At 44.8% G+C, this 20,874-nt stretch overlaps 1 protein-coding gene across 2 annotated transcripts; it reads right to left on the bottom strand.

Moving 5' to 3' along the window:
* Window positions 1–1,462: 1,462 nt before the first annotated feature.
* On the bottom strand, window positions 1,463–20,642 carry dapk1 (death-associated protein kinase 1). 2 transcript variants are annotated; one of them, XM_085909167.1, is made up of 27 exons: window positions 20,270–20,642; window positions 19,595–19,791; window positions 14,235–14,456; window positions 13,458–13,596; window positions 13,251–13,380; window positions 13,119–13,167; window positions 13,008–13,034; window positions 12,144–12,296; window positions 11,728–11,773; window positions 11,533–11,622; window positions 10,973–11,065; window positions 10,643–10,861; window positions 9,987–10,085; window positions 9,754–9,852; window positions 9,474–9,671; window positions 9,084–9,281; window positions 8,421–8,519; window positions 8,257–8,334; window positions 7,656–7,875; window positions 7,220–7,420; window positions 6,718–6,915; window positions 6,511–6,649; window positions 6,232–6,352; window positions 5,908–6,096; window positions 5,324–5,812; window positions 4,662–5,003; window positions 1,463–4,568 (listed from the first exon to the last, which is right to left on the bottom strand). In XM_085909167.1, exons 2-27 carry the CDS (start codon window positions 19,654–19,656, stop codon window positions 4,098–4,100), a joined length of 4,371 nt encoding a protein of 1,456 aa, XP_085765293.1. In that variant the 5' UTR covers window positions 19,657–19,791; window positions 20,270–20,642; the 3' UTR covers window positions 1,463–4,097. The 2 variants fall into 2 exon arrangements, with proteins under 2 accessions (XP_085765293.1, XP_085765294.1); XM_085909168.1 differs by lacking the exon at window positions 20,270–20,642 and adding an exon at window positions 19,900–20,157.
* Between the last annotated feature and the right edge of the window lie 232 nt (window positions 20,643–20,874).

Genomic DNA, 20,874 nt, shown 5'->3' with positions numbered 1-20,874 from the left:
TTGTTTGTCCCTTCTCAAGATGGCTCTTTGGGTGACGTCATCTTCAGATGCACGTGATTCCTCATTGGAATGACGCGACGAAAAACAACGCATAACGACGACTCGCCCCTTAAAATGACATAAATTCAAACGATTTCCTAATAACACGAAGGATGCATACTAGATTGGTCGTAAAATCTATTTCATTCGTTCCCCTTGCGTCTTTTTCTTTTGACTTGACGTGATAATAACACGTTTGGGCAAAACAGTAGCGTGCACTCGTTATCTGTATCGGGTACGCCCGCTTGAGCAAATATCAGGGAAGATAAATAATAGTCAATAAATAAAAGTCAACAAAAAAGACATTCCAAGTGTTATCGTAAAGAATAGGAAAGTAGGTTAAAATATGTGGACTTTGAACGACCGTCACAACAACATCTTGCTTTGATTATTGACCCATTTGGGAAGTCACTGTTGGATTTTTTGTTTTTCTTGATTAGCTACGTTATCTAAGTTGAAGGTTGAAAACACGTGGAAAGACATTTTAAAACGAGGTAAAAAGCCTCATATTGAAATATTGGTATTATTTATTCATTTAAAATGTTCATAAATCTTAGCATAGAGATTGCAAACAAGCACTGGGGTAACAGACTTTTTTTGATTTTTTTAAACAAAAATCCTACATGAATTTATTTGAGATATTTTATGCTTATTTTTTTGTAGTTTCACAAAAATATTGTTAAAAAAGTGCTCTTTGCTACTGTCTTGCTTATTATCTGAGTTTAACGACTTTAGATCAGATTATCGTAGAGATTGTAAATAAATTGCAATTGGTAGATCTTTTTATTTGAAACTTTTATCTTCAACTTTTCAGCCAATCAGTTCAAAGAGAAACTATGTTGAGAAATAAGCAAATTGCACTGATTTACTCTTATTAGAATTTTTTTTGTACTGGTAAAAAAATAAATAAAAAATGTTCACCATGTTAGCGTGATCGCCTGATGACTGAGCATTTTTTTTGTTTTAGAAAAGTCTGGACAGCACACTCATGTAAAGAAAGCCAACAACAGGAAATCGTTTTTTTCCTTCTTTAAGTTATGCTGACTAAACATGTTTTTTTTTTTTTTTTGGTTCATTCAGTACATTCTTCACAAATCAGCTGATTAGGTTATCAGATTAAAGGTCAGTAGACCACGTCTACACACACTTGTGGAACTAAAGACCACCCACCACAGCACTCAACTTAATCAATGCTAAGGAGTCAAAATAAACGATTTCTTAATACTGTATAATGTGCTAGTTCTGTTTTGTGATGATTGCTTCCTGTTAAACAACAGTGCCACCTGGCAAGTGTTCCGCTGTAGTTAACAGTAAAAAAAAATAATAATCTCACTTAAAAAGTAGTTCAATGTAATGCTCAAGTTTCCATTTTGTTCATTTGTCCTTCAATTTATCACAAAAATAACTTGAAACCACAAGAATATAAAAGTAACATTCAGTAAAGTTTTTTTTTAATTATTGTTTATAAAAAAAATATCACATTATAAAGAACTGAGAACATGCTGAACGAACTGAACATAAATAGAGCGGACATAGAAAAAAAAATCTTAGAAGCTTTTTAAAATTATTTTCTGTTTTGGTCAGAGAAAATGATGTTATTACATAGAAAAATAAAAATAAAGACAAAACATTGATCCCTTTCGGTTCATATTGGGTGTGATATTGGACAAGGCATGTTTAAAGCCACACAACATTGGCAACATTTACACAAAAATAATGAACCTCAGTGAGTGTTTTTTTTTTTCCTTGTACATTCAATTAGCATAACAAACAAAGTGACAGAAAAGTAAGAGAAAAAAACCAAAATCAAGCAATAGAGTATGACAAAGTGGAAGGATAGGATCAAAATAGACTTTTTAGAAACATGGTCAACATGTAACATTTAGCAGCTTTTGGCTCGTTTACATGGGCAAACGAGGAAACTAAGAGGAGGACAAAAGAAAAATGAAGGGTGTGTTGATGGCAAAGTAGAGAACTTTAAAGATAATATGGAGGACGCTAAAACCACGTCAATTCGGGGAAAGCGTTACTTTTGTTACTCTGTGGAGCTAACTGGCTAACAGCTAACATCAGCTTTACACTTGCCATTTTCCTGAGAGGAAGAGTCGAATCAAATTTAAGTGATTTTTTTTTTGTGTTGAGCTGGCTGGAATTGTGAGAAAAAAATAGCATACAAATTTCATATCTTAAAAAAACCCCAAAAAAGTATTGGACAATTTTGCAAATTCTAGTATGGTTCCCTCAAACTCCCAAATTTCACCCAGTTGCGTCTCTAGAAAGTTAAAAACATTCAACCAATTTTGTTGAACTCGTCGACCTTGACAGAACGCATCAAAGTGTCTGGTAAAGGACCCCTGTCACAAATTGGCATCCATTTTGGTTTAAAGCAGCCATTTTTTTTTTTTTTTGCAGTGATCAGACCTTAACATGCCCCAAACTCGCAACATTTGGTGTGTGTGCCATGATGAAAATGTACACATGAATTTCCTCTTGAGTGATGAATAAAGCTGTCAGAAACTTACATACCATTCTCACTGATCAACACAAAGTCTGGTGGACATGATCAATGTGACCCGATGAGCAGGGAAGTTTTTTTTATCCCAAACATTCTTGACAAAATGGGGATAAACCTCCAATAAGCGTTTTTATGGTGGTGGTGGGGGGGGGGGCAATTATGCAAATACAACAGAAACTTGACATTGAATTCCCTTTTAAGTGCTCCACATTAAAATCAAACTATTTTAGTGTTGTTTTTATTGTTTTAAAAAAAAAAAAGATCATTGATGGAAGATGAAAGTAGTAATTGTTTATCATTTTTAACATGTTGATTGGGTGTATTTCTTTACGGTGTTTCCAGCCATTCAACATCAAAATCCACTTTTGAGCAAACCCTGACAACCCAAACAAAAACCTCAACTTTGATTCCTTTTGGGCTTTTTAGTAAACGTAATTGTAGTATTATGTGCAGACAAGGCACGCCTGCTCTTATTTGTGCTTAGGGGAGGTAGAAGGCCGCAAAGGCACTTGGATAAAATGCTGCGGCGGGACCCAAGAAAAGGCCGAGACGAACGCGTAGCGATTATCGCTTTGGCTGCGGAAACGATCGACGAGATGTGCGCTAAAATGTGTAAGACGGACATATACGTACACTGGACGGACAAGGCGGTGTTCACATTTGTTGTTTGCTTCACTTTAAACTGCCTTTCCCTTTCACAAAGGACCAAGACAAAATGGCGTCACGCAAGCTTCTGATTCGATCGTGTCGACGCAATGGCTAATCCGAGACGAGACGTAACAGCGGATCCAGCATTTGTCCGTCGATGCCTTTCGCGCAGAGCACGGCGAAGGCAAGCGTGTTGCCGCGATCCGATCGTGACCGCCAAAATGACGAGTGTGAAAACGGTTATAGAAGCAGCAAAGGGAGGTGAATAAAAAATAAAACAGAATCTCAAAGCCTTGCCAACACTGGCGGAGGAGTTAACGGCCATTGGGGAGTAAGAGGGGGCGTGATCAGCGACTCAGACGCTGTTAAATTCGCCGGTGAGTTTCATCTATGGCCAGGGTGAAAGGCGCTCTTGAGGCACCTAAAGGGGGGGGGGGTATGAATGATAAACTTCAAACCTCAACGTTGCAGAATTCGATTTCCCTCATCCGTCGTCCCGCCGCTCTTAGGGCTCCGATTTGACTTACAGTTCAAAGGTCTGGTCAACTTCTGGGACAGTGACAATTGCTTTGGAGATAAAAGCAAGTCTTGTGTGGTAAACTTCACACTGCTACGCAATTGATCCCATGGTGGAAATGAGTTCACTGGGAACTCGGCAATTGGTTCCTTACCAAACAGAGGCAGAGTTGATTGCCGGGGAAGTGATAATCCATTTCGACAAAAGGTGGCCAGGGCAGGTTTGGATCCTGTTTTGGTTGGGAAGAAGGTGGCTTGGACTTCTTTGGGGGCAACCAACATTCATCGGGGAAGCAAAGAACGGACGTTAAAGTTCCCTCACGCTGGAGTCTGACTCGCAATGTGGCGGCGTGCAGCGTGGGAAGGGGGGGGGAAGCTTTTAGCGGGAAATGACAGAGCTGATGGAGTTGTAGGACGTGCCTCCGTTGCAGGTGGCGGCGTAACCATCGGGGTAACCGTTGGCGCCGCCGCCCAGCCCCCGCCCGTCGACTCTGAAGACGGGCGAGGCCTTGAGGAGGAAGTCAGCGGCGTCCCTTCGGCCCAGCTCCCGCAGTTTGAGCATGAGGAGGCCTACCGTGCTGCCCGGACGCCCGCTCCACTCTTGCAGCAGGGCGGCGGTCGGGCTGGGTGGGGCGACGGGTGGCGTCCCGCCGGGCGGCGTCCCGCCGGGCGGCGTCCCGTTGCCGCTGTGCTTTGCCACTAGCTCGCTGAGGCCGAGGTTCATGGCGAGAAGGCACCAGTCTTTCCCCAGGGCGTCGGGCGGGTCCAGCATGCGGCACAGCTTGCGGCGGGCCAGTGGGGGGATTTCAGCGATGTGCATGTCCGGGCCCAGGACGCCGCGGTGGTACACCTACATACGTTAAATTCATGTTCAATGCCTGATATATATATATATTTTTTTTTAATCACACAAAACTTTTCCAACATGAATGCAACTTGGTACCTCTGCACAGCCAAAGGCAAGAATGCCGCTGAAGCTCTCCCTGTATCCACCCATGGTGTTGGTGAGCGACGTTTCCCTCTGCATCTGGGCCCTCAGGAAGTCTTTGGGCTGGTAGACCATGACGGGAGCGTGTCGCTCGCGGAGCTGCTGGGGGCTGAGGTAGTACTTGGCGGTCAGCAGGCCCGGCAGCGTGGACGCCAGCAGGTTCTCGGCGATGCCGCACACGGCGTCCAGTAGGGCGTAGCACTTGGCCCTTTGAGACTCGTGCCCACGCACCTGGATCTCCACACCTTGGCCGTGGTTGACCAGCAGCACCATGGCCTCCGCACCTGACCGGCTCACCTTACGGTAAGGAGAGATTCCAGGGCATTAATCCATTGCAATCTTCATCCCCAAAACAATCCATTTTCTTCTCTTTTTTTTGCAAGAATTCTTCACCCGCTGCTAAATTGCTTATTCATTGTCATCATACGGAACTCGTATCTCAAATATTTGCTATCACGACAAAACAAATCATTCCTGAATGATGGCTCATATGTCGAGGGGGTCACTAAAGTTATGGGCGGTTTGGGATTTGGGCGAGACCAAATCAAAATCCATTATTGGTAAAGATTGCAACTTTTGTGGCATTTGAGTTGCAGCCCGCAAGGCGCCCCACTCACCTTGGCTCCGTCTGTCCACAGATGAATGTCGGCCTCTCTGTCTTCCTCGTCGTCCTCGGGCTTCTGCTGCCGACTCCATCGGCACAGGTTGACCTGCAGCTTGTGGAACAAACCGCAGGGAAAGGCAGCCAGGTGCTCGGCGGGCACCAGCCGGACGCCCCCGTAGACGGCGGCGGAATCCCCTTCGGTGTCATCCTCGGTCCATGAGCGCCGCAGACCCCCCGCCTTGATGAGGGCGGGCACGTCCACCATGGCGGGGTCGGCGGAGTCCCGGACGCACACGTCCATGGCGTCCAGGATCTGCAGCAGCTCCTCCACGTCGCTGTCGGGAGCCAGGGCTTGCACTTCCTCCAGTCTGTAGCGCCCCCTATAGTGGTGGATGGCCTTGGGCGTCTCCACGGACAGCAAGCGGCCCAAAACAGCAGTGCACAGCCAGCGTGGCTCCAGCAAGACCACGTCCTGCACCGTTTCACTTTGCATGATGTTGATCTGTGCAATACGGGAAAGACATTCTACTCAACTGAGAGTACCAGGGAGAGCTTCAAAAAAAAAAAAAAAAAAAGGAAGGGCGGCAGCCAACTGACCTCTCCCATGCTGTGCAGCTGAAGCGCCAGGTCTCTGAGGTGCTGCTGACTGACCAGCGGGTTGATGTTCTCCTGGACGTCACTGACAAACTGCTGCCACGATGTCAGCTGGTTGGGTCCGCTTAGCTTGCGCCAGGCGGGCAGTGCCGCCAGCAGACGCTCCGACAGCAGCGTCATGCCGCAGCAGCGCTGCGCGCACAGAAGTCACATGTGTGCATGTCAGAAGAAAGTCTCAAGGCTGCGTCACATTTATTTACTTTCTACGCGTGTGTGTGTGTGTGTGTGTGTGTGTGTGTGTGTGTGTGCGTGCGTGAGTGTACTCACAGAGATGATGTGCGACCGCAGCTCCTGCAGATGATTCTTGAGAAGCTTGACGTCTTTGGAGTTGGAGGCGCCGGCGTCCATCACAAACAACTTGTCGCTGATCTGCAGGTCGTTTCCAAACCTCAAACGCAACAGTGACAAATAATACATTATTCATAATATAGATGACCTATTGATTTGTTTTATGATGTCATGAAATCTTAAATAAATCAACGAATAAATAAATATATGAATGAATGAATAAATAGAAAAAAATAAAAAATAAAGCAAATTGCCTACCTGCTCCTGACTTCCTTAAGGAGCGCTCTTTCTTTATTGTAGCTGAACTCTCCGGAGAAACTTCGGGGAACGTCCGCCAGATCCGCGTGAGTGCCCACCAGCACCACCACCAGAGGCTGCTGGACCCTGCCTCCGAACACTGCGAACGACGAAAGCGTCACTCCACCGAGCGCCCTCCGAAATGGCGGCAGGACTGGAGAGACTCACGGATGTGGGGGTGCGGCGGCGTGAGGGCCTTCAGCATGTTGAGCCAGTAGCTGACGTGGCTCAGCTGGCTCTCGTACGGCTCCTCCAGACTGAAGACCACGACGTGGACCGCCGTGGGGTCGTTGGCCGCAAAGTAATCGTAGGCGCAGTAGTAGACGGGGTTGCCGGAAAACTCCCACACGCTGAAATCTCCAACGCCTGCAAAAAGGCAATGTGGTACACTGATGAAAATCTGCCATACACAGAAACTACATGAAAAAACAAACAAATGTGAACAGTAAATCCATACTTGATTTTTAAAGTGGGTCAGATCATTTATCATTGTGGTTACACTGTTTTTTTAATTGACAAGTTTATATATGATTATACATTGTGTATTATTTAATCATTTACAACAAATACACTCCAAACGACTTAAATGGATATAATAAAAAAGGAATACATACATATGAGTGAACCAATTTTAATCCAAAACTGTATCCTGAAACGCAGAGCATCTCACCATGGATGTTGGCGTGCTGGATGTCGACGGCCCTGGTGGCCAGCTCGTCGGCAGCGGCGGCGGTAGCGGGAGAGAGCCCCCCGTGCACGGGCGAGAATACCTCCAGCACTCCTTTGGTCAGGCTGGGCTCAAACATCATGCTGCGACTGCGCACGCTCACGTTCTCGCAGCCCGGATACAAGTTGGAGATGCTCACCGACACTGAAACAGCAAATTAGGTGGGTATGAGTCATGACTGGGACCCACAAAAAAAAAAGGACAAACAATGCACGAAACGCCAAAGTTTGTCATTTGTCAACGTGTCCATTCTTACATTTAAACAGCAAGTTCTAATCTTGAAAAATTCAGCCCGGGAAACCAGTTTGCCTCGACAACATGAGTCCACAAAAAAGTCAGCAAAACTTGAAATCAATCATGCGGGAGCCCCGTAATTTACCGGCGGGCTTGGAGTTGACCGGAGAATTGGGGTGTCGTGCCGTGTTGCTCATGCGGGTGGTCCGGCGTCGACGGAAAAAACTTCGCAGGATGCCGCACTTGAGCGACTCCAGCAGCGTGCTCTTGCCTGCCCCCTGGTGGCCGAAAAGCTTGAGCTTGATGCGTGTCTGCGCCGTCTGCGTGGGCCGCAGCTGCTGGATGAAGGCCAGCTTGTGGTTGTCCTGCAGCGAGATGCAAAACATTGCTAACATGCTTGCTATTAACAATAAACATATCAGAGCCATAACTGACAAGAGTTCGAGTGGAAAATGTCGACTTTTGCCGAACGCAGGGGTTTGCCGCTAACTCGGAGGGTGGAACGCGACTGGGTCGAATTTGTTCCATTTTATAAAAGGCCCTTGGGCTTGCATTTAAATATTCAGTTCAAGTGCTGCCGTGTTTTCCTTGTATGTGTAGTGGATGAGTCATGTGACAAAAGGTGGTCCATGAATGAGTGCCGCTGTGGGCAGCTGAGAGCCCTCGGCACTCCCACCAGAGTACTCCCGCTGCCGTAAGGCTTTCAATGAAACCATAAATGTCAATCACACTCGAGCACTTTTCACCTTTTTGAGCTTTCCCAACAAGGCCACTATATTGTCATGTTGCTCAGCTGAAGCCAAATCTTCAGCAGTCTTTCCATCCTAAAAAAAAAATAAAAAATACATGCATCTAAGCATAAATGACATAATATCATCTTTTGTTTTGTGCAATGGTTGAGTTAATTTACGTTGGTGACGGCTTCCGTGTTGGCTCCAGACAGGCAGAGGTGACGTACCACTTCTAGACCACAGTTGCTGGCGGCCAAGTGGAGAGGGGTCCGGCCATACTAGTCGGTCAAAAGACGACAAACAAGACCGTCAGATGTCATTCATTTGTGTGGAACCAATTAACCGCCATTTATGTTTGCCCTTTACATTAATGCGGCACAAAAAAATGCCTTTCATGTTAGGAAAAAAAAAAAAATCATTTGTATGATTTTTTTGATATCATGAGCAGCGAACGTGTACTTGATTAAAAAAAAAAAAAAAAAAAAAGCTGTTAAAATGACTAAAAGGAAGCACTCGTTCATCTAGAAATTGATGAGTTATTTTAGTTCTTTGGACGTTAAGACGGGGAAACCACAAATGCGGTCGCGAAAGCGGCGTGCGAATCAAACGTATCATCTGGGATAAATGACAACACTGCCGAAAGTATTCCTGGGAAAACTCTCATTGGAATCCTTTAATCCACTCAAGCCTGCTACACGACACAGTCTGGCTACAAATTTAACAGGTATTTGCGAGTATCGTTATTGTATGTGGAGCCTTTCAAGTCTAGTCAGTAGACGAGTGCAAAATTGCTAACATTAGCCGCCAGCTAATTTCATGGTCCCTTTAACCAAAACGGTTACCTTGTTAGGGATGTCGAGGACGGCTCGGGCGCTGCAGAGCGCCACGACGACGGGCAGGTTTCCGTCCTTGCAGGCGATGTGCAGCGGTGTGTTTCCATGGCGATCCTGGCGGTCCAGCTGACAGCCACGCGCCAGCAGGCAGCGAACCACATCGAGCTGGCATCGCCGCACAGCCAAGTGGAGGGCCGTGTGGCCGTCCTGGAGGAAGATCACGTATGAAGTTTGAACGAATTATGCACCATGCCCTTTGACGTTCATCCACATTTCTTCAAAAGTAAAACTGAGAAAACCATGCCATCATTTCAGGAAACAATGCTTATTGGATTGAACGGTACCAGAGCTTTATTCAGACATTAAAATTTGAAAAATTTGACTGATGAGGAAATAAACCTTGTCGACAGTCTCCAGGTCGGCGTCGTGCTCAGCCAGGCACTCCACGATGTCCACGAAGCCACGGGCGGACGCCGTGAGCAGGGCGCTCTCGCCCTCGCGGTTCTTGGCGTCCACGTGGCAGCCGGCTCGGCAGAGCGCCCGCGCTACGGCCGAGTAGCCGTGCCAGGCGGCGCAGTGCAGAGCCGTCTCTTGCTCCTGGACGAGGGGAGACGGGCGGTCAAAAATATTTCAAGCTTTTTTTTTTTTTGGAGTGGGGTGTCGGAATGAGTGAGCTCACCCTGTCGCTGAGGTCCGGGTTGGCCCGGATGCTGCACAGGTAGCTGACCACGTCCACGTTGCCGTAGCGGGCCGCCACGTGGAGAGCTGTTTCTCCAGACTGTGACACAAGACGCAAATGACAGTTTAGTTACAATCGGGACCCTTTTTTTTTGAGGTACCTGAGTAAAGTTGTCATTAAAAGAACAAAGTTGATGTATTATGAGGGAATTTTATGCACTATTAATTTGTGACCTTATCTTGTACATCCAGAGGACATTTGTTGGCATGGAGGAATTTGAGAGTGTCCACGTGGCCATGTCTCGCCGCATAATAGATGGCGTTGGCGCCACTCTAAAGGAACGCGCACACAAAAATTGTTGGTTAAATAGCAAATGGGATTAAATATAAATGCACTAAAACATTGTAGAGTACTCAACAAAGAAATAAAAAAAAAACTATACTAGAGATTTTTTCTGATAACAACAAACCAATAAACAGAACAACTATAAATGTATTGAAAATAAATTGTTTAAAGATAAATGTTAAATAAAAAAATCTAAGATTTCTAGAGTAAAAAAATAATCAAAATCACAGAAATATTTTTTATTAAGAAATTAATGATGGAAAAATTTATTCAGGCTGATTTGCTCAATATAATTAATAGAATGAATTAAAATACAAATACAGATAAAATAAATAAATAAAACAATCATAACACAAAATTTTTTATCATGGGAAAATAAAAACATGCACACACATGCAGAAAAAAAATAGACATAAAATGATCATTCACAATCACACAATCATTATAAAATGAGTAAATATCCAATTAACAATCAAGTAAATATACACAAACCCCTAAAATATATATGCTGCAAATATCCAGATAATAAATGCGAGTGAGTTACCTTGTCGTGAGCTTGAATGAGGGCCCCTTTCCTCACGAGCAGCTGGATGATGTCGACGTTGCCGCAGCCGGCGGCGATGAGCAGCGGCGGCGTGCCGTGCCTGTTGGGCTGGTTGACGTCGTAGCTGTTCAACGAGCCCAGCAGATGCCGCAGGCCCGGAACGTTATCGTCGTTGATGGCGTGGACGATGGCCTTCATCACAAACGAGTCTTCCTCATCCTGGGAAAAGGCACAGCACGCAACCCTGAGCAAAGCACGATACTTCCAACTGTACTTAAACGCAAGGCTCCGGTTCATTAAGACTCGTTGAGCTGCCGTGTTGCGCGTTACCAATGTATCGTCACTGCGCGCCACGCTCATGTTGCTTCGGGACAGGAAGGAGCGTGACAAACGGTTGCACAGGGAGATGAGGCGTACAGATTGCTGCAAAAACACAAAGCAGAGAGCAGGATTTACTCGACGGCCGACGGGGGAGACGTTGTGGATGTTTGGAAGGACGTTCAACGACATCCACGGTAAAGTTTCAACTCAATTAAAAAAAGCCGTGATGGAAGAAGTGAATGATGCGGCTCCTCGTAATGTTAACGTGGGCGGGGCATTTTTGGATTTGAGAGAAAAAAAAAAAAATCCAATCCAAGATCAAATAAAATGCTGCATTTTTAATCACAAATTCTTCAAATCCATTGAAAAAAAATATTATAATTATAAATAAAAAAAATAAAAATAAATATAGATACTTTTATGAGGACAGAGATCAAAAGTCCAATGCTAGCAAGACATATTTGGAGAGGAAATCATCATTTTACAAGAGCCCGATTGAACCTCCTTGGTGGGGCCTGCTGTGTTGGTTACCAACAGAGATGAAATGAGGATGCGACGTCCAGACTTACTTTCCATTTTCTTCTCGCGGCAAACTTTTTGAACTTTTCCATGTTGACCGCAGACTCTTTTCTGCTGAGCGCTTGTTGTGTGTCTTTGGGCTGGTTGGGAGGGGGAAAAAAACGTGTTGATTGCTTCTTCAGGTTCGACTACATTGATTGGACTGATGGATGGATGGATGTTTAGTGTGGTGAAGTGAATGCAACCTTGATCCAGGGATGCTGAAGGCTGTCCTGAATGCTCATCCTCTTTCTGGCAAGACAACACACAATCATCATGATTCTAATGTCATGACTTACATTACATTTTCAAATCAAATTAACATTTTACTTTTGTCGTGAAATATAGGACTCTTAGATATGAATACTCTATTGTCATAACTTTGCAAATTTAAAAAAAATAAATCTCTCATTTGATTTGAAATCATATTTTCTTTTAGAAATGCCACAATTATCTATATTGTATTTGATATTAAATAAAAATACATAAAAATGCTAATTCAGATTGCAATTCAAATTTGAATGCCACATACTTTATTTTATTTCATCCCGATAATTAAAAATAATGTCATTATAATAGGAGAACGTATTTGTCTGATTGAATGCGGGTCCCGAGTACGTACTTGGGGTCTTTGACGAGGAGTCTGGCGATGAAGTCTTTGGCCAGGACGCTGGTGCCGCCGAAGAAGTCGTCGTCAAAAGTGTAATCCACGGCCGAAACGTTGGCCAGCGTCTCCTGCTTGTTGTCACCCAGGAAAGGCGAAGCGCCGCTCAGCCTGATCGCACGGAACAGACTCGTCATTTTAATCTTACGTGACAAGACTTGTCATTACTTCCTAACTCAATGCTAACACTATTGGACCGGTTCGATGGGCTAACCAAACCAGTATTTTGTCGCTTTAAGTCTTTAAATGATGGTCATTTGCACACAAACGGTGCAGCAACACGTTTAGACAGAAAAGCCGACAACACACAAATATTACTGCCGCTTACTGAGCCACTTTAGTTGTTTTGTATGTATGTTCCCAGGTGGACATCAGAAGAAGCAGCAAAATGCTCATGATGCACAATTTTATTAGGGTGATGGTAATTTTATGACATAAAAATGTCAAAACCCTTTCCAATTGGGAATTAAGCCAGAAAGTGAGACTCAAGTGTGCTTGAAGCCTCTCCGGCTGGTCAATAGCAGCCGCTGACTGCTCGCGAGACAGCTGCAGCTGACATGGAGGCCCTCGCCTCAAAAGCTTCACAATTTACCAGCTACAAGACAAAACCATGCTGTCGTGAAGCCAACAACATTTTTTGTATCAATCCAATGTCCCCCGGCGGTATTGCAGTTCACTAAACACGGTCATCCTATATTGAGAATTTTTTTATTTTTTTGGTCGCAGCACATATGTTCTTTCCGTATCTCCCAAATCTGCGCTTTATAGCCATGATATTTGAAAGTCATAATTTCACCCATAAGTGTGCGGCAATTTACTCACAGAATGTACGTGATCACACCAACGCTCCTGCAGAGACAAAGAGAAAAGGCTTTACTGAAGTCAGCAAAATTGGCTGAACTGCAGATGTCCAACGCGTGTTTTGGTACGTACCACATGTCCGCCTCCAAGCCCAACGGTTCATAGTTCACCACCTCAGGAGCTGAAAGGATAAAAAAAAAAAAAAACGACATTTAAAATCAAAGCAACAAGATGCACGTGGACTCGTGGCGGACGGATACCGACCGACAAACTCGGGCGTTCCGAAAATGTTTTTGAAGTCGTTTCCAAAATCGATCTTGTGTGCCAGGCCGAAGTCAATGAGCTTGATGCGCGGGTGAGGCATGGAGCGGCTCAGCAGCATGATGTTCTCCGGCTGAAACAATTTGAAAGAATTAAAGCCATGCATCCAGAAAAAAAAAAAAAAAGGTGCTCGGGGTGTGGCTGGGTTACCTTGAGGTCAAAATGAGCGATGCGTTTGGAGTGCAGGTAGGAAACTCCGTCCAAGATCTGCTTGAGAAACTGCGTGGCTTCCTCTTCGCTCAGTGACTCTTTCTCCGCCAGGAAGTCAAAGAGTTCTCCGCCGGCCACGCTAAACAGACAATTAAAAAGCCATCAATCTCTATTTTAATGGAGCCCAGGGTAGCTAATCTCATCACGGAGCTGCATTAGAGTGCAGTCAAAGTAGCTTTCAAGGAGCTCAGTTACCGACGCCGATCGAACGTATCAATATGAAAACGGTAAACAGGCTCAAACGTTGGTCCGTGTCTGTGGTTGGGATTGTTTAAGGCACCTACGTAAAGACCGACACAAATATTGATCATATTTTACATTTATAACATATATTTAGATTTTGCTTTCTAAAAACTGAACACATCATTAAGAAATGCTCATTAAGCAGCAGTGAGCCGTCATCATTGGTGAGGAACGTTGTCCGACCGGTGGAGCCGGAAAGTTCGGGCCTCGAGTCACCTTGTTGTGGCTTTCGTTTGCTTTTGTTTTGGGGATAACATTTCCTTTAAAGAATGCTGCCGTTTGCTCCTCACACATGAGCTAACCACAAGTGTTGTGAGCCAATATCAAGAAGAAAAAAAAGACTGTGAAAACAATAATTAAAATAAAGGAGAATACAAAATAAAAATTGACAATTGACATATCGTATAGCATATTGATCAGATTGTTTTTTTTTCCTCCTCATCAATTTTACAAGAAAAAAAATCTGCAACTTACAGCTCCAGAATGAGGATGACGTCGGCCTTGTTCTCGAAGACCTCGTGCAGCGTGATGATGTTGGGGTGTTGGATTTCCTTCAGAATGTTGACCTCGCGCTCGATGTCCTCCCGCGTCACGCCGCGCCGGCTGGACTTGCTGCGCCGCTTCTTGATGAACTTGGCGGCGTACTCGGCACCCGTGCTCCGCTGACGACACCGTCGGACCACCGCGAACTGGCCGCTGCCGGGAGAGGTAACACGAGTTTAACCATTTAACGTTGTAATAACACTGCCATGATGGCACGCCACCTGTGTGGTGTGTTCGATGAGGCGCAATCTGCGATGAAAGTAAACATGGTGAACATTTGCCATGGCTGAAAGCAAAGTGACTCATGAGAACGTAGTGTTCTGTCCACTGATTTTTTTTTGGCGGGGGGGGGGGGGGGGGGGCATGATGTACTGCCCTGAGGAGTTTAAAAAATAATGACTAAATAGTAAAACCGGGGACGCTCCAGGTTAACGACGCGTGTTGTTGCTCGTCACGATGCTCGTCAGCGCTAATGAACTGAGGCAATCGCCGCAGGTCGAGATTGGCAACGATGTCGTTTTCTCGACAAACGCGACGATAGACAACTGAGAAACTGACAGCGTGCGGTTTTATCATTGACTTGGCATATGAGGGACAAACTGTGTGAGACGAATTATTCAAAATATGGCAACGCATTCCGCAGAGATGACAAAATGGCGGCTCGGTAATCTGATACTATAGTAATTTAATACCGGTGCATTGATGTCATACCAATATAATGTGACTCGATGTTGGGGCATTGATATTTGATAACATATTGATATTTAATACAGTTGTATCGATGTGTGATATGTGATAATAAGGCATCAATCGTTCATACTGCTGGATGGATATTTGATACTGGTGGATTGATATCTCATACTGGAGTATGCACAGAGAGAAGGACTCTTGGTTAGGATGTAATAATATTCATGACATGAGCTGTAAGGTATAGCTGGATAATACTGGGATTAAGGTCAAAGATTAACCGGGTAAATACCTTGATGGCTTTTAATTGACGAGAACGCGGATGGTGTGGCTCGTGTGCCCCGCGGGATTATTTGTGTTTAATCAGGCCCTCGTTAATGTCGCCGCATTACGCTTGTTTATTTATGTCAAGCGAGTTCTTTTCAAAAGGTGAACATGTGGTGGGGGTCAAAGGTGGTTGGCGAGTGTGCTATCGTTTTGGTTAGCAACAAGGCCTTGTAGGGTTTACCCCACTCCCCCCCCCCCCGGGGTAAATCCGACCAGTAGTTTTCACGAACTGAGGTGGATCCGACCAACCCTATAAATTGACAATTATCTGTGATCGTGTATTTTAAAAGTACTGGCGGTATTATCGAGCACTTAAGGTTCACTGCGAAACCGAGTCGATGAGATCAACAACCAGCAGCCTGCAGTGTTAAGTCATGCAACACACCCAACCCAAGTCCGCCAGCACCCTGTTCTGTTCCCAGCATCCCCCCCCCCCCCCCGGTCTCGTCTGCGCTCTCCTCTGGCAAAAGCGTGAAGGCCTGTCGAGGCTTTTAGTCACAACAAAGGCAGCGAGGACATTTGATCTGGCTTCCTGCTATCTGGCCTAATGAAAAACAGCCTCCCCGCCTTTGTTTGTTCTCCGTCTGGATGGAAGGGCTCTTCCCTCGTTAGTTCTACCCCCCCCCCCTTATTGGAAGAGTTGTGCAAGTGTAGAGGGATTCCCCCTACTCGAAAATAAACATTGTGTAATGTAGCGACTAATGGGCAAAATTCCTCACAAACGAACACAAAACTTGACACTACAGTGTCACCACACATTTCTAAAACTAAATACCTTGACCTTGAAAAGATGACCAACTGAAAACAAAGGATTTTTTTTTTTTTTATTCAGTCTTTGCAATTTGAAATTTTTCGTTTTATTGATTATACTGCAAAACAGATTTGAATGGGATGAATTATTCAGCCCGAGTCGACCATACTCAAATAGATATTCCAAATAGATTGCAGAAAACATAAAAGAGAATGAGCCGTCATTGCGTAACTTGGCCTCGTTGCTAGCTTCATGCTAACACACAATGTAAAACACCATAGAAGGCTAACGGAATGAGCATGGGTGTCGCGTCAGTGATAAGCCTCAATGTTTCCACTCTCGTCAGCCGACATTCTGCTGAGCAACCACGTGAGATGAGGACCTCAGTGAACATGAACTTTTGCAAGCGGTTTCTCAGCCTGAAATGTCTTCATCGTGTCACGCGTGACATTCAAGCCAATACCGCAGCTGTGTCAATAGAAGATAACGCACACGTTGTTTGCGCTAGTCATTTCAAATATTTCATTATTTTTAACTTCCTTTTCGCAGTGGAACTTTTTTAAAATGATTTTCAAACATAATACCATCTAGAATTTTTTGGGGGGGACTTGAATGGTTGACTTTTCCATAAAATGAACTTGATTGACTTCAGCCATTTCCCACAAAACTATGACTTTTTGCTAACGCAGAGTTGAAGATGAGATCGGCAGAGCTAACGTGAACGTTGTGCGCAATTAGCAGCTAGCGAGCGGCGTGGGAGGTCGGATCCCTGTGTTCCCGACCCACTCGGCTGCGCCGCGTGTGCGGTACGCGAGCGGGTGAGGGCCGCAAAACAGTTACGCAACCGCCGCCGCGCCATTGTGTACTGGCGGAAAGGGTAACCATGGCAACGGGAGTGAGAAGTGAGAAGAGGAACCGCCGGCTGCTCGGAGGAAGGAAGAGGCTGATGGATTATCAACGCAGTGTAAATACAAAAAAGGACATCTGTCAGGATGTCGAGAGGAGTTTCTCACCATAACTACTGCTGAGGAGGACTTGCTCGATGTTTTTTTTGTTTTTGTTTTTTGCCTTAAGTACTGACATTGGCACCCTCAATGAGAACCCGGTACCTTAAAACAAAACATATTTCCCAAATTTCATGTTGCTAAACAGGCAACTGGCTTCGGTGGCCGGATTTTAGCCGGGTATGCCCGAGTTCAAAGGCGAAACGAAGTCCATCTGTAATAAATAATTATAGTGCACTTGTACCTCCAAACTTTTTGGGAATGATTATAATTGGCCGCATTCCATTTTTCAATAGCATGAAGAGATCCTCAACACCTTTGCGTTTTTATTTTTATGGTGAGCCAAATGCCGCTTTGTTTTCACGACCTTCCAGCTATCTGCGTTAGTCCATGGCGGCACGATTGGCATCCTGGAGGACTGAGCGGAATGCCTTCAGACACATCAGGGACACATGACACCAGCAAACGTCACGACGAGGTCACAGAGTAGACTCAAAACTGTCACAACCATTCAACTCTCCACAACGCGGACACACCGGTGTCCGCCATTTTGTGCTTGCTGGAAGTTGCTCTCATAGCAAATACTGTAAAATCACCACCCGGAGGAAAAAAAAAAAAAAAAGATTCGGTTGGAGTATAAAGTGGACAACTTTACAGAGGACACTATTTTTTTTGAAGAGAGTTCATGAATTGGGTTGATATTATCGCTATGACAACAAGATTATTCTGATTAAACAGCGGAATGTGCATGATTGACATGAAGAGGAGGAAGACGAGGAGGTGATGGTGGTAATGGTGGGAAGTGAGGAAGTCGGAGGACGAAGGGGGGGGGGGGGGGGGGGGGGGGGGAAACCAACTGCTCCATTCATCCATCTCTCATCTTGTGACATGTGCCCTCATAATCTCATGACAAAGTAAGGTGGCTCGCACGTACAACGTTGTTACAGCATCTCAACTTCTCGTTGCTGACCATGGCATTCAAAACTACAACCAAACATTTTTTTGCAGTGCGCTCCGCTGCTTCTAGACACCATTAAATCGACAATCCATTACGGAAAGAATTCTTAATGATCAATTAGTGGAACCGTGGCGCATATCTCTTAGTGAGGACTACAAGGTCATGTAAAGTGGAGGACTGCAAAACACTTTCCACACTTGAGCGACTGTCCTAATTGACCATCAAGGGATGTACAGACACACACACACACACACACACACACACACACACACACACGCAGACACACACACACACACACACACACACACGCAGACTGAGTGACACCCGTTACCCACTAGCACAGTTGGCAGGGATCCAAGATGAGTCTAGCATAAATTCCCTTGTTTCCGTGAGGAAAAAGGAAAAACACAGAGCGCTAACTAAAAAAATATATAAAAAGAATCAGCATTAACGCACGCCAGTTTTATTATTATTATTATTATCATCATTATTTTTAACTCATCCAAATTAAAGAACTTGCGGTGTAATCCATTTATTGTCCTAAGATATCGCCACTTGCTTTACGAATAGGATATATATAGGATAGGATATAGGATATAATACGATGGGAATTATGTGGTCATTTTTCAAGAATAAAATCGTAGCTCTTTGAGGATAAAGTCGTCTATTTGGCCAGTCGATGGCTCCTTCTCGGGTTGGTTAGCGGTACACAATAGTCAGGGGGGAGGATGAGTGGCAGACACAATCCCCCCCCCCACCCAAACATTCATGCCAGTCGGGGTAAAAGGGGGTTGAATGTAGGTCAGTGGGTGCATTGGGTGGCATTATCTATCTATCTATCTATCTATCTATCTATCTATCTATCTATCTATCTATCTATCTATCTATCTATCTATCTATCTATCTATCTATCTATCTATCTATCACCTCTGCCTGCTAGCGAAATTTTTTTTAACTTTACTTTTTTTTAACTATACCGGTGCCATTTTTTTGCCTATTAGTACACAACTAAAATAAACGACTATTAACATTACTCGGCTCAGTGATAGGTAGGATTATGTCACGCACTAGGAGCTTCTCGGATGCTACAAGTAGCATCATAATGCTGACCAATAGTTTTGCCTTACTAGTAAAATGTAGTTTTCCTACCAAAGGTTGCAGAAATGTTATGCAGTTGTGAAAAAAAATAGTAGGATACAGTCACACTGCTAGTGCAACATAGCGGTACTAGTTTTTAGTAATGCTGCCTCCAGGTCTTCCCGCCCATTGAATTATTGTAGTGTCTGAAATTATTATTATCATTTTTTACCATTTATTTAATTGTGCTACTACCATTTTGTTTGTCATGATACTATATAGTAGCATTCTTCTTCTTATAAAGCACCTTAAAGGCGTTTTGGGGCGAGGATGAAACAGATTGTTAGCATTTCAATTCAATTCATTGGGGAAAGTCAAGGCATCACGGTATACATTTTTTTTCTCCAATTTGTATATATTTTGCATGGGTCATGGTAAGGGGGGGGGGGGTGCAAAGGCAATTTTGAAGTGAAAGGGCGTGACTCACCTGCCCAGCTCGTCTCCAATCTCATAAAAGTCCTCGACATTCTCCTGCTTGAAAACAGTCATGTTGTGCCCGCACTTGGACGAGTGCTGGGTGTTTCCTGGAGGGGAGGAGAAGGTGAGGGAGAGGGGGGGCTCGTCACAGGGGCACGCCGTTCAGGGCACGCTCGAAGCCGGCTACTCTCCTCCTCATGTTCGGGCCTGGAGTGGAGAAACCGGTGGAAGAATGCAAATCAGATAAAACGGATCTGTCAGGAATGTCACGACTCCTAAAAATAAATAAAATAAATAAATGGGTATGTCACACACCAAAGGGTTATATTTTAGGATTGTGGAGGGAGGGTCCGTGCGTGGTGATAAAGCGTCCGAAAAAGACAACACATGAGCGGCTACTGGCGTACACCCCGCTCTTCAGCTTGCGGTAGCTATGGGAGACCCGAGCCGCGGTGTTTCACACCTATCCCCCCCCCCCCGTCCGTCCTTCTTCTTTCTTGCAACCACTAGCTAAAAGGCACCATTGTGAAATAATATTCAAAACACACACTGCGGTAGCGTCCATTCTCTTAAATTGAACGAAATGAACGAGCGTCGCTCTCTGTTGGCCGAACTCGAAGCTATAAGGTTGCACTTCGATAAAGAAGACAGGAGTGGTTGGAGTGGGAGGGGCGGAATGTCTTACCCCAGTAGCCGAGTCCAGGCGACGGTTAGTTGGTCTTCCACCTGGAGTGTGTACAGCCGCTCCGTAGTCGGCTCACGGAGGAGGACGACGACAAAAACGTCGCCGTGGGAGGGAAATCGACGTTCACAACGCAAAAGGCAGTCAACCACCGGTGCTGCATTCACTGCCCGTGGGGAAAGTGCCAATCCCGTACACGCGAGCCTTCGCTTCAAACTACATATAATTTACGTATAACGCTATTTATCTGTGCTACTCTATGTTTTCATAGACAGGTTTTTCACGTTCTATCTGTCAGCACCAAAATGATCGTTTCAATAGGAAAGTGGCAAATTAACGACTTTTTGTGTGACGCGAAGGCAGCATCGGTCAGTTTCCAAAGACAGACAACAGGAAGACAATACTCTTACTGGACACTTCATTAGGTACCCTAGATACAGATCAAACGTGTACGCTATTATTTTTAGTATATGTTGTCATAATTTTACATTTTACATTAGGACCGCGTAAACATTCTTAGTACTACATTCGCTGCTTTAATTTTATTTGCATGTACATTAGGTGTTTTGAAAGGGTTGTAGCACCACCTGCGCTTCATAAATCTCATT

This window comes from Syngnathus leptorhynchus, chromosome 4 (assembly GCF_054491065.1).
Source record: "Syngnathus leptorhynchus isolate UIUO chromosome 4, UIUO_Slep, whole genome shotgun sequence".
In the NCBI taxonomy this organism is placed as follows: Eukaryota; Metazoa; Chordata; class Actinopteri; order Syngnathiformes; family Syngnathidae; genus Syngnathus; species Syngnathus leptorhynchus.
The sequence above is the reverse complement of the archived record's forward strand: the minus strand, read 5'-3'. Positions and strand labels throughout refer to the sequence as shown.

What these genes read in the sequence shown, in the direction of transcription:
- dapk1 (XM_085909167.1), bottom strand. Translation starts at nt 19,656, where the DNA reads ATGACTGTTTTCAAGCAGGAGAATGTCGAGGACTTTTATGAGATTGGA. An exon ending in ACCTGGAGACTGTCGACAAG is followed by an intron (nt 9,282 to 9,473) that starts GTTTATTTCCTC and finishes ATCTTCCTCCAG; the next exon opens with GACGGCCACACGGCCCTCCA. An exon ending in TGTGGACAGACGGAGCCAAG is followed by an intron (nt 5,004 to 5,323) that starts GTGAGTGGGGCG and finishes CCTTACCGTAAG; the next exon opens with GTGAGCCGGTCAGGTGCGGA.